Genomic DNA, 16,655 nt, shown 5'->3' with positions numbered 1-16,655 from the left:
GCCTTCCTGCAGCAGCTCATAATAACTCTTCACCCACGCACGCGGCACTGTGATATGACCATATGTCCCTTGCCCATGCATACGGCACTGTGATGTGACGCGCCGCCTCGATAACTGGCGGGCTTACCGTGGTGTCACCCATACCTGCCCAACATGTCAGAGGGCAGCCATGCCCTGTCTTGGGTGCGCACACCCCAACCACCCGCATTCAATGCGGTAGTTGGACTGGCTTTTCGCAGAAGGCTGGTATCCACCGGATACGTGGCGGTGCTGGTTTAGCGGCCGCTTCCTCAGGGGCACATAGCGGCACCAGACCTCCTCCCTGGTGGGGTGGGAGGTCCGGGCCACCCCGGCTGGCCCAGGCGCTCAGGCCCCCTGGGGTCCGGCTTCCACACGTGGGGACCCAAGACCATCCCGCGATGGCTCGGACCCGTGGTAGCTGTTCCTGAGCACCTCTTCCTTGCGGGCACGTGGTGGCATCGGACCTTCTAGTACGTGGGGGGAGGTCCGGAGACCGTGCCCCCAGTTGTCAGATCCGGACCTTACGCCCTGTCGCCCAGAAGCTTAGTGCGAGGTTACGGATAACCTCGCACCTCTCGGGCTGGATACACTAGTAGGAGGTACCCCTATCTGTATGTACCGACACGTATGTTAATTTGTAGGGATCTACGTGGTCGAGTTGTGGATGGAGGGCTGGTCCGACTTGCATATAGGATGAACTAGATACCAGGCGGATCAACCAAAAACTTAGGTGGAAACGTGCTTTAGAAATAATTATAGATTAGTATGACTAGTACTTCTAAATGATTATATTTTCAATAAATTTTAACAAAAATTGCTTAGAAGAAAACAATAGCAAAAGAAATGTATTGGAGACCTTGTATCCAAAACGTCAGGAAAAAAACAAACGAATGTAGTATTGATTTGGCTCACAAGTAGATGTGTTTTAAATTTGTAATTTTCTAAATACCTTTCTGGCAAAAAAAAAATACTTTGCAACCAATGGAAAATAAATGCATCCCTTGGCAAACAATGCGATGGGTAACCACCTAAGGATAGATATATAAGGCTAACATAAAACTAGCAAATCGATATTTTTTAAATTTAATATAATCTAATACTGTTGCAATGGTGGCCACAGTAAGATCCATCATATTCATTTATGACCCTGGTGTCCAACAGCCCGAAACATGCGTGGCATAAGGATCGTAGGAAAATGGTTGTAAGTATTGCAGCGCTCATGAAATATTTTTTGAATTTAAAAGCATGCAAACGCAAATCGTTGTCCCTTCACAGTTTAGCATGCGATAATAAGCCATTTTCCGGTGGCAGTTTCATAAATACATGTGCATCTGAGCTAATGTGACAAGTTATTTTAGCATATTTAAAAAGTGCATGTGCATTTAGGAATCAATTATTGTCAAATATGGGTAATAAATAAAGGTAAATATAATCATTTTACCTTCACATTAATCTATCCTATAATTTCTAGAATGACATGTATTTGACGGAGGGAGTATGCTCTGAACCAACCGCCTTCCAATGTAAGAATGAATCCATCGAACTGCATGCCTATCGGAAATGTTTGGATAAGGGTCATTAATGTTTGAATAAGGGTCTTGATAATGAATTAAAAAAATCATTGGAATCGCCTCAAAGTCTAGCATGTTAACTGCTGTAAAGAATAGAAAAGCTACGCTACTAGAATCTCCCCTAGACCCAGAGCCTCCTGCTCCTCACATACTAATAGTCTAGTTCCCGTCCAAAATACCCGTCCTACTCTTCCTAAACCCTAGATGTTTTGCATTATTACGGAACTAAAAAAAGAAACTGTAAGCATAAGTTGGTCAGGAGGTCATCTGGATATCTGACACTTGGATCTCTGCAAATCAAATGCATCAGCCCCTTCTTGATTCTGCGCTTGTTATAATCTGCGAATAGCCATGAAGGGGACATGCCAATAAAATTGTTGCCTTTGCAAGAGGTTCACTTTGCTCGTTTTGCACGGCTCATCCACTTCTTGATAGGAAAAACAGACAGTTTGGGGCTTCCCTCTTTCTGTGGTGACTCTGATACCGTTTCTTTCTCCTCGTCATTTTCCTTCTCTGAGTATGGTAGCAGTTCAAAAGCACCACGGGAGAAACCTCTGGCGATCTGAACGTATTTAAAGATGTTAGTTACCTCACCAACCATTACTAAAGATAAAGAGATCCATGGTAAGAATATATATGAAGAGGAACAAGCAGAAAGTCTTACCTTCAACAAAATCCACACTTTGAGGGAGCTACTCAGAAGTCCTAGTTTTGTCTTCTTTCCCGATGTCAAATATGTGCACATCTCATGATCCACTCTAAGCACAAATCTTGGCCATGATTTTGGTTTCTCAGGATCTGATTTTCGCCGAGAAGCAGCCTGGTTCATGAAAAGATTAACAGAACCAAGTTCTGGGTTCAATTCGAAACTTGAATGAACACTCATTTATTCTTGAGTATTGTACTTTTTGTGAACTTTCAGTTTTTTGGACCTTAACGTTGATGGCCATGCAATAGTAATGGGAGTGTTACCAAGTAGGTCAGAGCATTCATTTAAAGTATAATACTTCCCTCCATTTCAAATACTTGTCACAGATGACTTTTACTGTACCAACTTTGACAAGCATATTTTATTTAACGTATATATAAACCCTAATAAATATACAATATTACTATAGTACTACTATATCAAATCTACCAATCATGTTTATCTTACATAATAAATATTTACAAGTTATTAAGCAATCAACGTATATTATTAGGTGAAAGTGATACTGTTGCTAACACAGATAACAAAGATAAAATTTTGATAACCCTATAGGACTTACAAGGCGTCGACATATTTCACGTTCTATCTTTGAAAAGGATGTGTCAAGAGCTTCCACACGACCAGTACCATGGCAGCATGTGCAAGGCTCACTGATCATGAAAGTAACACTTGGTCTAACCTGAAAATAACAGAAATCCATCTCAATACTACATTTAAAAAAATCAACTATCCTGTGATGAGTGAATAATAAGTTCAAATGAAGAAACAGAAACTTCTTTTAGGTGAGTATGAAGTGTTAGTTGTTTTATTAACAGCTCCATATAAATTAAATTATTCCATTCTTAACCCTGAGCTAAGGATAAAGTTCAGGCATAGATAGCCAAGCACACTGGCTTCTTAGCTACTGACCCTCATACACATGTCTAAACGTATTATTGAACAAAAGTGTCATTGCGGAGAAGAACAAATTCAGAGCCTCTAAAACCTATAACTGGATAAGTGTGGCTGACACAAGTGATGCAGGTAATGATCACTAATTTCTCCAAGGAGGAAAATAATTGCATACATCGCATATAACACAATAAGATCCATGAACATGGCATTATGCGACTTATACAGCTGATGCACATACCCTTTTTCTAGTTATCTCCATCAAACCAAGTTTTGATAATTCTGAAACACCAACTGTTGACCGATCCTTTTCTACTGCCTTCTTCATTTCTTCATAGACTAGCCTTTTGTTCACTGGAAAATGTGACATTAGTGTGAGGGAGAAAAGAGAAGCAACAAAGAATCTGTATCATTATCAGGAATCTAAAAGGCATAAAAAACAAATGGAAGTTGGAATCATAATCAAGAAAATATCATCAGACATAGCAAGAGCGAAGCAAAAAATAACTAGATAACAAATTACTGGCTGTCAAGATTTTCTATCAGTGGTGCTAATTAAAAGATGTTGTCTTCTGCAATCCAACGAATTTTATAAAATAAGCACCATAGTCCTAAATAACTTGACTTGACATGCACAATTGTGGCAAAGAAAATCCATGGAACATGCCAAATACTCTATAGGGAAAGATACTGAATGAAGAATTGAAATTCAGTCCAAACTCAACTAAAAATTACATCGCAAGTACGAAACTATATTGCTTAGAGACAAACAGCGTTTAGTTTATAGATACTAGAATCCTCACTCACTCAGATTCCAAATGTAGGTATTTTAGCCTTCTCGACGATTCTCTAGAACTTCTAGGCAATTTTTCATATTTTTGTCCTTCCTTGCCCTTGCCTAATAAGTGCTACTACTCTCACAAAATACATGTGTGATCTTTTCCAATGTAGTATAAATGAAGGGCAGTAAGGTCATTTGACCTAAAACAACATATGTAGTATAAATGAAGGGCAGTAAGGTCATTTGACCTAAAACAACATACATTTGGAGTCGGAAAGAGTAACTTTTCAAGAGACATTTAAATAATAGAAGATTGGCAGCAAAAACACCAATTGAGAAACAAATGGCTCAAAAAGTAGCTTGAACATTCAGTTGCAAAGTATCAGTTATCTTATCAGAGTAGTGTCCGAAATCATACTCACAATCATCTGTCATGTCAATAAAATCCACAACAATAATACCACCGATATCCCTCAAGCGCAACTCACGGGCAATCTGCATTCATGAACATTTTTCATGGTTACTCATCCTTTAAAAAATCATACTGACATGTTTTCACAGATTTGTGGTGTGGACCAGAGGTACATCAAACAGTTCATGAGGGCAAAGAAGTATATATTCATGATAAAACATAAGTATGTATTCATGATAAAACATAAGTATATATTCATGATAAAACATAAGGTTCCCATAGAATAGGGAAAACAGAGGTGCATTCTTTCTTTGTTAAACTGTTAAACAAAATTGCAGGGCAATAAAAGAACTACGGTATGCATTTCTTAAGAGATAGATAAATGTAAACAAAAATGCAACGAAACCAAATGCTTGATTGGTTAAGCTGAATATGACACAAGAGTCCTTGAGAAATAAATTGGGAACAAATAAAGCAAGCTACTACATCCTGGAAAGTTCCAAGATACATCGCATACTTGTTTTGCAGCTTCAAGATTGACTTCTAAAATAGCCTTCTCCTGGGATGTTCCCTGACCAAACATACTGTGACCACCATTCACATCAATTGAAACCAGAGCTTCAGTCTGTTCTATGACCAGAGAACCCCCATTGTGTAGCGGTACCCTGCATCCACAAAAGAAAATCACAAAATCTTACAGAAACTAGTCCCTTTACGACTTTCAATAGCTTAAAGGTCAAGACTCAAAAGTCTACAAAAATTTAAATTAAAAGTGAATTTTGGACTGCAACAAGCTTTGCAATATCAGTTCTTCAATCTAATGTTCTTTTTTAAAATAAGCAAAAGAAAGACAGTCCCTAATGACAAATCTAGCTAGCCTAATTACACACCAGATGATATGTTGTGCATGCATTCTTGGGCAGGAAGTTCGCTGGAGGAAGAAGGAATCATCGTGAGTACAGATTATGTAGTTGGTCGTTTTGTTTACGAGGTTGTTAGAGAGAGATTTGGGGATGAGTTGTAAGCTTGTATGATTGTAACAAAGCCAGCCCTATATATATGAGGGAAGGCTAATCAGGGTTGGGAGCAAGCTCAGAGCCTCAATCCTGAGGGCGAGTTCATTTATACCTGGCGTCAATTTGCCTACTGCCTTTCCAGTTTCATCACCCATATATGATGATACATAGTAATTATGAAAACAAAAACAACTTGAACCTTTGGCTAAGTTTGCAGCAGCACCACTAGTTGGAAAATGCAGTAATCATCAGACAAATATCGGCAGCAACCTCAATTGAAACTACTTCTATAGGACCTACATGCGACTAGTATCCCGAAAGTCATGGTTTGTTGCACCTATTAGGTCAAGAATTACTATGGTTATCCAAGTAGCGTGTACCATCAAACAAACTACAACTGATTTAATGAGCCATTTACAGTTACACAGCACATGCATGGTTTAATCTTTGCCTACAAGTTCAGGTTCACCTGAATTCACGTGCTTTGCTTGCAATTGCCATTGTGATGCTAGTGGGAGATGGCACCAACACTAAATTTTGGATAGACAGATGGCTTCACGGTCAGTCTATTAGTGACTTGGCCCCCAATCTCATCAAACTGACCAGTGGGCAAGGCACTTTTTTTTAGCAAAGATGGGTCATGGGTCTCTCCAGCTTAGGGATTTACTCAAGCAAATCAGCTTACAAGGCATTCTTTGTGAGCTCAATGAATTTGCTCGTTGCAAGAGAGTTTCGAAGTCGTTGGCACTTTTATGCTGTAAGTTCTTTTTGTGGCTAGCAATACTCAATCGCTGTTGGACTGGTCAAATAAGGTCTGACACGTCCTGCACCTTGCCTCTCTGTGACCAGCCGAGGAAACCATCTAGCATACTTGGTCACATGTGTGGTTTTTAGAAAAATTTGGTATTTTAGTTAAATTTGGTATTTTAGTTTACCATCTTGAATCAAGTTGGTATGCAGCCTGTGGCTGAACAGTCAGACATAACAAGTTTCTCTAGATGATGGTACAAAGTCTCTGAAAAGGTCAGCAAGCAACTCAAAACATGGTTTAATTTGTTGATCATATTAGTTGCCTGGGAGATTTTGAATCAAGGGAATGATTGTGTCTTCAATGGAGCTAATCCTGATGTGGCTGCTGTAGTACAGGCTGTGTGACAGATCAAGGCATGTTCTGGTGTGCTGCAGGTGCTAAGCAGTGTTTTAAAGGCGACAAGGCGAGCTGGGTCCACCTGGACGCCTAGATGACGCGTTTAAAACACTGGCGCTAAGGACCTCGAGGGTCTAGTGGCTAGATAGTCTAGGGCATTCTTTTGTCGTTCTTATATTCTTTCAGCGGAATGAACGTTTTGATGTTTCTGACTTACTGTGGTTTGTACTTAATGTCTCTTCTTTGATGAAATTGTTAGATAAATATGGTGGGTAGGTTAGGCTGGCCCTTTGGGCCATAGGGTTGCCTGGCGCCACGGACCTGTGTGCTGTGTGCTGGCCCCTCCCGGGATTGCTTCTAGGTCAAGTATCTAGATTAGGCAAGGATCTCCTTGATTGGTACTGTTTTCATAAACCCTAGGACATCCTTGCCAATATATCTTGTACATGTTCTTTGCACCCTAATCAATCAATTATCCCAAGCCATAATTGCTTTGAGAAATGACACACAGCTCTCGTGCGTGTTGGAGGAAAAAAAAAAGTAAGCTATCTGAACCTATAATGTAATGCCACATCTGTTTGTGTATTCAAATATGTGTCCCCCCTGATAATAGTCGATTAGAGTTTCCTTAGCAAACTGATTTTTTAACATGAATCAACATCACATTTGTCTTTCCTGTTTAACTAAACTTGACTTTTGCTTGCACCAAGCAAATTATGCCCCAGCCAGCTATACTTCAGAACTCACATATCTTAGTGAAGAAACCAACTTAATAATTCAATCGACTCATGCTTTTCACAATAAAAAGATGGTGCTTCAGGTCAGTATTTTTCAACACCAATATATAAATTTAAGCCCACAAAAGCCCATTAAAAAAATCATGTGCCGCTGATTCTGGACACTACCAACTTATTTTTCTGAGGCCATAAATATTTTTCGATGCTCTCCCTACATCAGTAGATGTGCCAGCTTTCTTTTATGCTGGCAAATGGTGATGTGCCACAACAACTTCTTTAGTAAATCTTGTTCTGCTACCAAATACTAGCATTTATCTATTACCATGTCGGTGCATAACTAGACATGCTATCAAACTGATTCCATCTAATATCTACGTCTTAAAAGCAGTTTTTGTGTACTGAAACTACTCAGAGAAGTATAAGGTACTTCTAGTAACTCCAATTATTGTTCTACAGAAGCACAGCACTTACAGGGAGAAAAGAGTATTACACCCAAAAAAGTGACAAGTTAAACAACCATAAAAATATGCTTACTAGCAAAAAAGTTGCATCAACAGAAGTTAATAAACAATATAGAAACAATGAAATATAACCTTTTGCAAAGGATATTGTCTATCTCCTTCTCAATGTTGTATTCATCAAATATAGGCTTTCTTTTCTCATAAAGATCAACTCGACTGCAGAGCTCAGGTGCAACTTCTTGGAGATAGCTTGTAACCTAAGCACAAAAAGAAAAGTGTGCTTCACCAGATTTAAGAAAATATTTCTGTATAAGGATGCACGGTTCACAGCAACCAACAGGTAAAATGTTTAGCGTAGGCAAGCAAATCCTGGTATTTGAAACATAATGCAACTCGTTGTGCTTCCTTAAAACGTAGTGCTACTCGTTGTGCTTCCTTACACTAACTGTTTCAAAAATAACATTTTTTTTTCTGAATGGCATCGCACATTATGTTCATTTTCTGACCCATACCAGAGAAATCAAGGGAATATAAAGGAGCATGACTGAGATTTGAACAACACAGGCAATTGCCCAAAATATCATATTTTTACAACACTTAACAAAGATGTCAAGGAAGGAAATCACAATACCAAAATGGAAGAAAAGAAAGATCATCAGAACCAATTTAGATGAACCAGTTGGTGTTCTAATGATTAAGTTGCAGAACTAAATCAGCATCAGGAATAGATATGTTTCCAGAGTTTCACTTTTATAAATCATGCATGCATGTAAAGTGAAACTAAGCAAATAAATATTTATCAATGAGTTCCAGATAAGTTGGAAAAAAAAACAATCAACCAACCTAGGATATCTAGGTGGCATTGTAAGTAAGAAGAAATGGGCACCCAAACTTGAGCTGAAGAGCACCCAGACCTCGGTGGTGGGGTGTAAACACACACCTCCCACTAACTAGGCTAGGCTCAATCTAACGTAAGTGTTTACCAATTGCCGTCATCAAGTTCCTTACCTCATGATATGTTCGAGGAGAATCCAGAACCAGTCTCTTCACCTAATTGCATAATAAGGTAAAAAATGATCCTGGTTAAGCTGAAATATCAAACCAATTTGAGTAAATTGCATCATCAATTAATTCACCTTCTCATTGAAATCATCTTGAACAACAGATAGAGCCTGACCCTTTGCTCTGTGCAACATTACAGGAACAGCACCATCCACTCCCTCCTCAGCAGCCAAGGCAGCAGATTGAGCATGTTCCGTTATTACTTTCCAGGTAGATAGCAAGCCATCAAGGTCCCTCTGCAATTCCTCCCAAGAATGACCAGCAGCGACTGTACGAGCTGTCAATGTAAATCCAGGAGGTCGCAATAATTTTGTTATTCCCTTTAACCTGGTGCGCTCTATACCGGTAATCTTTTTGGATACTCCAACTTTGTTACCACGGGAAACCAATATCTGGAAATTCAAAGATATATCATTGAAGTTAATCCTAAAATTTTCTGCGAGTTATGTTGATTTTTTTATTCAGGAACATGATGAAACATAAAAGACTAATGATACTTGATCTATCGATAGCTATTTGAAGAAAACAATATACTTTATAAGATTATTTCAGTCTTTCATGCATGGTGATGTATAACTAGTTGATGCATAAATCATAAATCAAAGTGTCATATATCTGTTATGTTGAAGATAGAGAAAATTTTAGGAGTTGCTTCCAGAAAGAGTTCCTCAGCATTCAGGGTCCAGTGGTCCAATGTTAGGAAGACACCAAACAAACATTGAGATCCTAAAAAGGATTTGTTAACTGTTTAGTACTAGCTCAGTTGTTTTCGTAGGTTTTCTTTTGCTTTTGTTGTAGAGATAATGGCCCTGTTCACAGTAGTCACAACAAGGCACATTTGGTTGAAGACATTTTGCTTTTAAACTTAGCCATCTTGCAAAACTTTTTTCAAACTCTATTATTGATTAGCCAGAGCACCTGTCCTTACCTTCAAAAAGAAATATTCTACTACAACTTCAAAAGGAAATACTCTACTCCAATACTTATCAATTAACACTAGTATTTACAATTGACATTTCACTAGGTTATTTCATAAAGTCATTTCAAGGTCATAATCAGAAAGCATTATCCACACATCCCATGTTGGAATCAATTTTATTAGTCATTGTATAAATCATCTGTCACTTTCAGAAATATTTATTTGTACCACATGCAGAAATTACCAATGACATATTCTAAAAGATTGCAAAGCACAGAAAATTTAATTATGCAGAAATCCCCATGATCTTACCCAAAATCGGCTTCGCAGGCATGGAAATGGACTAAGTGTTGGACCTTTCGTACCCAAGCCTTCCTTGACAACCTGAACCATAATTTTAGTGCCCTTGCGAACTCGAGACCACCTGCTTCCATTTGTGTCGTCATTAGATTCTCTCAAAGCATGTTGGATTGAAGATAAAGTCTTAAGATCATTGGAAATTTCTGACTGATCTGCTTGCAGTATTTCCTCGCTATATTCATCTTCCATGTGATCATCTTCATCATCTTTGTCTTCGTCATAACCAGAAATGCCTTCAAATTCAGCACTATCGACAATGTCTATCTTGGCATCAGGTATTAATGCCATGCCTTCTTCATTATCTGTAATATTCTCAACTGGAAATGATGACGAGCCATCATGAGTTTCTTCATCTGCAAACTCATCATCACTCATATCATCATCTTCGTCATAAGTTGGAAGGTTCTCTTCGTTATAGTAAGAATCATCGACAGGATCTGCTCTACTGTTCTTTACAACTTGAGGATACACAAAAGGATCTCGGTTTTGCTTTATACTCATAAGAGAAGGCCTTGAAATTCCAATATCTACAAATGCTCCTCCCATATGAGGAACAAGCTTTGTTACTATACCTAAGTAAATACTATCACACTGTACATTGTTCTTGATGGGTTCCAGCAAGAGTTCAACTAGTTTTCCATCTTCTAATACTGCAATTCTCTGCATAGTGCAGACAGAGGAGTTAATAAGTATAACTCTTGATGAAGGTTCACCAGTAGTTGACTTATTCTCCTCCAGAGGTGCTGGCGGTTTTTCTATATTCCTTAGCTTTCTGATAATATCCTTCGCTTCTATTTTTCCATCAGCATGAACTATAGTTTCATTTGCCTCCACCATAGATTCAAGTAACCATGGCTCTTCAACAGGCTGATCCTCTTGAGGCATGTATTCACTAGCTCTGCTCGAATCATGCTTATTATTGACAAACTTCTTTTTGCCTTTTTTATCCTTGACTCTTGCAACTGGTTTCTTTGAAGCCACAATAGATTCATGAATCCATGGCTCCTCTACAAGTTGATACCTTCCATGTTGGTTTATATTATTGGCATTTGGTTTGTTGGTTATACTATTGTGCATGCTGGTAGATAGATTCTCTGATAACAGCTTTGCATGTAAAGGTGTGCCATTCCCGATTTTCAATATAATATGCTCACCTGCCAATCCACTGGAAACATTTAAGTGCTCAGCCACTAAAAAAGCCACAATTAATTATTATTTGTGAAAAGATGTGGTAGTGCAACATTACCTACAGATAAATCATGATCTGCTGTATCCCTAGCAGAGTGAGCTTCCGCTGTGCTCCAATGATTTCCACCCTCAAAATATTCACCTTCAAAAGAACCAGCTTCCATCAGCCATGATCCCCATGAAGGAGCAGGAAGACCTGCCACACTGGTTTTCATCCATAGATCTTTCACAAGGAGCTGCTTTTTCCGGCCAACTGAAGGTATTGATAAGGAGTAATCTGGACCTGGCCTCCATATAATATCAGAACATGAACCTTTTTCTTCTCGAACAAAATAATTATATTTGAAGTGCACCCCATATGGCACCTGAAAGAGTAAAGAATGTGATGCTCAAAAGACAACAAAAAAAGAAATATGAGCTCCACAAATAGTTAAGTCACCATCGCATTCATCAAAATCACGAAGCAAACCTTTATATACTGGTCTACTATCTATGTCTTGAGAACCAAATATTTCCTTATTGAACTAACTTGTTCCCACAAGGCCACAAGTAGCGAGTGAATTGTTCCCATGAGTAGCTAGTGAACATGTTATTAATTAAAAGGTGAAGAATATAATAACATGGTTTGTCTTATGTGCTAACCAGCACCAGAAACATGGTATATGAGAAACTAAACTACTGTTGAAATACAGTGTAAAAGGGCCACACTGGAATACAAAGATCTGCTTAGGCCACACTAAACAGATGGTATAACATACCACTGTACCAGCTATGCACCAAAAGATGGATTATTGTAGCTTCCCTGGGAGAATATATGTGCTGGTCTGAGAATATTTAATCAAGATGAAAAGAATACTAAGACGTCAACTAAGACCACGTGTGACTAATGCAACACATCTACCCCCTCATGGATTAGAGATTTGAAAAAGGATATTAGATAGGCCATACATTCTTTGAGCCAAATGCACCAGCAACGCAGCAAATGCAAGAGTCAAAGAAATGGGCAGTACAATTTAGCCAGGATTACAATTAGTACGAATTATGTTGAGATAGTAAGGTTTGTTCACTGGCTGAGTTCGTATCCTACCATAGGTTCAAGTTTTGTTAGAGCTATTTTCAATTACAATCTCCTTAGGTACTTCTCTACATAAATAGAGCCAACATCTGTTTTGATCATTTTGCCAAGCAAGAAAATGATTTAGTCACTTCTCAACACAAAAAATCCTCTCATCTATCTTCAACTTCCAAGTTCCAGTACACTAATCTCCTTCAAGCCAAGCCATATGGCCTTCCTCTGCCAATATTTCTACCATACTCCCATTGTGACAGCAACAGCATAAGAACTACAGCATGGTAACTATCAAACTATTATCCGTAGCAAAATGTGAAATCAACTAAAGATGAAGACCTTTCCTAGAATAATCAACTTTGAATGCTTCTTGAACTATTAAGATATGGTTTGTTATCCACACAATGGTATGCTGAGTTAATGGATGTTGTTAGAAAGTTATGTTTGGCCGGCCCTTTTGGGCCTCCTGGCTGCAGCCTTACAGGCCCATTGGCCTTGTGCTCTAGGGTTTTGTAGATGATTTGGTTAGGCAAGGCTTCCCTGTTTTGGTACTTTCTATAAACCAATCCTAGGATCTCCTTGCCTATATATGTACCCAAGCTATGCACCCCATTAATCAATGGGTTAATTGGATATATGCCATTACAATTATCACGCTTCGGATATACTCCCTCCATCCCAAAATAAGTGTTGTTTTAGAAAATTTCGGACTCATTACTCATCCTAAGAAATGACCTTGTTACCCCTAATTACTTCTAGCAATTGTGATTTAAAACCATGTTATTTATTTGGTTTTCTGGCTCCTCAATAAATGCATATGCATTGGAACTAGAAAAGCAACATCTACTAAGTATTTGATTGGCTCTATGCGTTTTCCTATACAATGTTTTCTTGGTACTTGGTATTGCTTTAACAGATGGATCTCAAGCTAAAACAACATTCTTTGTGGGACAAAATTTGAATGCTAAAACAACACTTATTTTGGGACGGAGGGAGTATGTCATTACTATTCGTGATACTTCTAACGTGCCATTACAATTTTATAGGAAATACATCACTATTTACCCCTTTGATGTGTTTCTTAAATTTATGGACCAAAATGGCCCAATCTTCTTCCTCTCATCCCCTCTCTCTCCTCTCTTTCATGGCGTCCGGCTCCTCCTCTGCCATGATCGCCACCTCCACCCGCTGCTGCTGCTCCCCTTGACGCGCTCCTCTCCATCGCTACCATCTCCTCCACTCCCCCGGCCGCCTCCTCTCCTCTCCCTCGTCCCCCCCCCCTCCCACGCCACCGCCCTCCGCCGCCGTGCAGGGCTGGGTCGAAGCACCGCACGGGGCTGGGCCGGAGCACCACCCGCGCAGCATGACGGGCGGCCGAGCCAGATCGCAGCGGTGCGCAGACGCGCAAGGTCGGGCCGGAGCGCCGGCGCGGCAGGCCGGGAGGAGCGCCGGCGCCACACATGCGGCCGGCCAAGCAGCCGAGACAGACCACGGCGCGTAGACATGCAGGGCAGGGCCGGAGCGCCACCCGCGCAGCAAGATGGGCGCCCGAACCGGATCACGGCAGCAAGCGGACGTGCAAGGCCAGGCCAGAGCGGGGCGATGGATGCGCAAGGCTGGGCCGGGGGAGAGGCGGCAGACATGGCGGCCGTGATGCAGCTTTTGACATGGAGAGAGAGAGGAGGAGGGGGAGAAATGAGATAGGGGATGGGATATGGGAGGATGAAGATGAGGGCATTTTGGTCCAAATTTTTTCATAAACATATCGAAGAGGTACATAGTGGCATATCTCCAAGAATTGTGAAATTGTAATGGCACGTTTACAGTATTACGAATAGTAATGGTATATCTCCGAAGTGCGATAATTGTAATGGTATATATCCAATTAACCCCTTAATCAATCTACTATATTCCCGAGTCGTATCTCTTTCAGATGTTATCCTGTTAATTTAAGGAAGTTGGGATGCATTTCCACAAAATAATTTCACTGTTAAAAGAAGAAATACCTTTATTTCAGCTGTCCATATATTATTGCTTTCAACAGAAGGAGCCAACTGAACAGCCATGTTGGATTCCCAACAGCCCAGGGTAACAGGGTCTCCTGTTATGAATATTAGGTAACCATCTTGTACATCTGCTTTCAGGTTCCATGATATTGTACAGAATCCTTTACAGGTTATGGTAGAATCGTCTGTCAAAAAATGAACAGGAAAGAGGAAACACTGCAAATGTCAGACAAAATGGAGTTAACTTACAATATTAGTGTAACCTATTTAGCTTTTCGGTGTTAATTTCATTGAACCTTGCAGGCAGGCATTTAACTTAAACAAATCAAAGTGATACAATAAACTGAATTAACTTCAGAAGTATATGTAGAAAACTGAATAATTTATTTGCCAAAATATACAGGTCAAAAAAATCATACGCACAGTAAGCGTTGTGCCTCATCACACCACAACATTCACAACAATGATCATCAAATAAAAAATAATGGAAGCTGCATTCACTAGAATTTTACAGCTAGTTTGTAAAAAATAATCTTCCACTAAGTGTTTTAATATGTTTATGGAAACTTTCATGATTCTTAAAAATGAACAATAGGAAAATCTCCTCATTTGCTACGAAGGAAAACCAAAGAAGTATCTCTAGCACTCTAAGCCATCAATCGGTTACCTTGAGGAATATCCATTGTTTCTTAGCAAAAACGAAAAAACAGAAATTACCACTCCCATTAGACATTGAAGCCTTTGGGGAAAGAGCCAGGTTCACTTCTGCTTGAATATTGCTTCTAAGACCATCCATGAATTGCACCGAACACAAGGAATGCCTACAAAAAGATGATTTCCCGATTGAGAGGTTGTCACTACAGAAAAAAAACAATAGGATAATTTCTCTAAGCAATAATAATTGACATTAATTATGCCGCCTGCATCTACAAATTCTTCCTAAATTCCTTGCAGGCAGAAATAAGTGAGCATCCAACTCACGAATTCCATTTATCTGACCACCGCAGCTCCAATTTAAAAAAAAACAAAGATTGCATTCTTGGTACTCGGAGAAAGAGGAGGCAAATGATACAGAACTTGATCATAGCCAGAAATGTTCGGTACCTCCCCCGAAGGCCGGACAGGGCAGAGCTGACCGCGGCCCCGCCGCGCCGTGCGGCATGAGCGGCCGCGGCAGAGGCCTCCGTGACGGGGGAGCCGGCGGCGGCGCACGGGGGCCCCCACATGCTACCTAGAGGAGGTGGCGGGGCCAGCGCGCGGGCAGCCATGGGAGGGCATCAGTAGGCCTTCGCCCCTCCTCCGCGGACTCGGGGCTCCGCCGCTTGTGCGGCTCCGCTCCCTGTTTCGGGTTGGATGAAGGTCGGATAGGAGGGAAGGGGTGTGGTGCGCTCTGGGTTTTAGGCCAGGGGATAAGAGAAGGGCGTTTCCGTAATTTTTTTTAGTGAGTTGAATGTTGCTGGTATTCCCTTGTATGAAATTGTGTCCTGCAGAATTCTTCAAATGGAATCCGAATATTTCAAAGGATCACTCTTTGACCCTGCTTGGCACAGCTGAAACTTGCACAGAAGCCAGCTGGTGGCTAGCTGGCCAGAGAAGCAGCTTGTTAAAGAAGCAGCTGGTCACAGGCTCTATTTGGCACAGCTGAAACTTGTTCATAAATTATTAACAATTAATATATCATACAATTAATCATAAATTACTCTTAAATAAGATAATAATAACTTAATTATAAATTAGATAACATAATAGAGTGTCATTACACAAATAAATTAGGCCGGCGCGGGGGCGGGGCCGGCGCAGGGCGCGGGGGGCGGAGGCCGGCGCCGGGGGCGGAGGCCGGCGCGGGGGGGCGGAGGCAGGGGCGGGGGGCGGCGCGGGGGACCGGAGGGCGCGGAGGGCCGGGGGCCGGCGCGGGGGGTGGAGGCAGCCGGCGCGGGGGGCGGAGGCCGATAAGCTGCAGAAGCTAGTCCGCTCCCGCTGCTCACCGTACGCGCGTTTTGTGAAGGAGGGGCATAAGCGCTGGTGGGGGAAGCGGTCAAGAAGTCTAGCGTTTGGCCAGCCCATAGCTTAAAATTGATCAGAAGCTGGTTCACAAGCTGTGCCAAACAGGGCCTTTGACATAAAGAGAAAATCCACCCTTTATACTATTCATAGTTATTGGTCTACTCCTTGTTCACTTTTACTTCTTGTGTGAGGATGGTCAACGCTATTTTTTAAAAAATTTGTTAGATAACAAGAATAGTTTGGACTCCAACATCTTCTACGGTGTGTGTGGATATATATATATAGATGAGTTTTTTCTATA

At 40.6% G+C, this 16,655-nt stretch overlaps 1 protein-coding gene across 1 annotated transcript; it reads right to left on the bottom strand.

The window, feature by feature from the left end:
- Positions 1–1,582: 1,582 nt before the first annotated feature.
- LOC112896301 (ribonuclease E/G-like protein, chloroplastic) lies at positions 1,583–15,733 on the bottom strand. The gene is made up of 14 exons (XM_025964232.1): positions 15,455–15,733; positions 15,068–15,171; positions 14,351–14,535; positions 11,334–11,640; positions 10,040–11,241; positions 8,883–9,200; positions 8,755–8,796; positions 7,879–8,003; positions 4,903–5,050; positions 4,396–4,468; positions 3,434–3,546; positions 2,861–2,980; positions 2,257–2,412; positions 1,583–2,154 (listed from the first exon to the last, which is right to left on the bottom strand). Exons 1-14 carry the CDS (start codon positions 15,616–15,618, stop codon positions 1,987–1,989), a joined length of 3,225 nt encoding a protein of 1,074 aa, XP_025820017.1. The 5' UTR covers positions 15,619–15,733; the 3' UTR covers positions 1,583–1,986.
- Positions 15,734–16,655: the final 922 nt, after the last annotated feature.

This window comes from Panicum hallii, chromosome 6, assembly GCF_002211085.1.
Source record: "Panicum hallii strain FIL2 chromosome 6, PHallii_v3.1, whole genome shotgun sequence".
Lineage (NCBI taxonomy): Eukaryota > Viridiplantae > Streptophyta > Magnoliopsida > Poales > Poaceae > Panicum > Panicum hallii.
The sequence above is the reverse complement of the archived record's forward strand: the minus strand, read 5'-3'. Positions and strand labels throughout refer to the sequence as shown.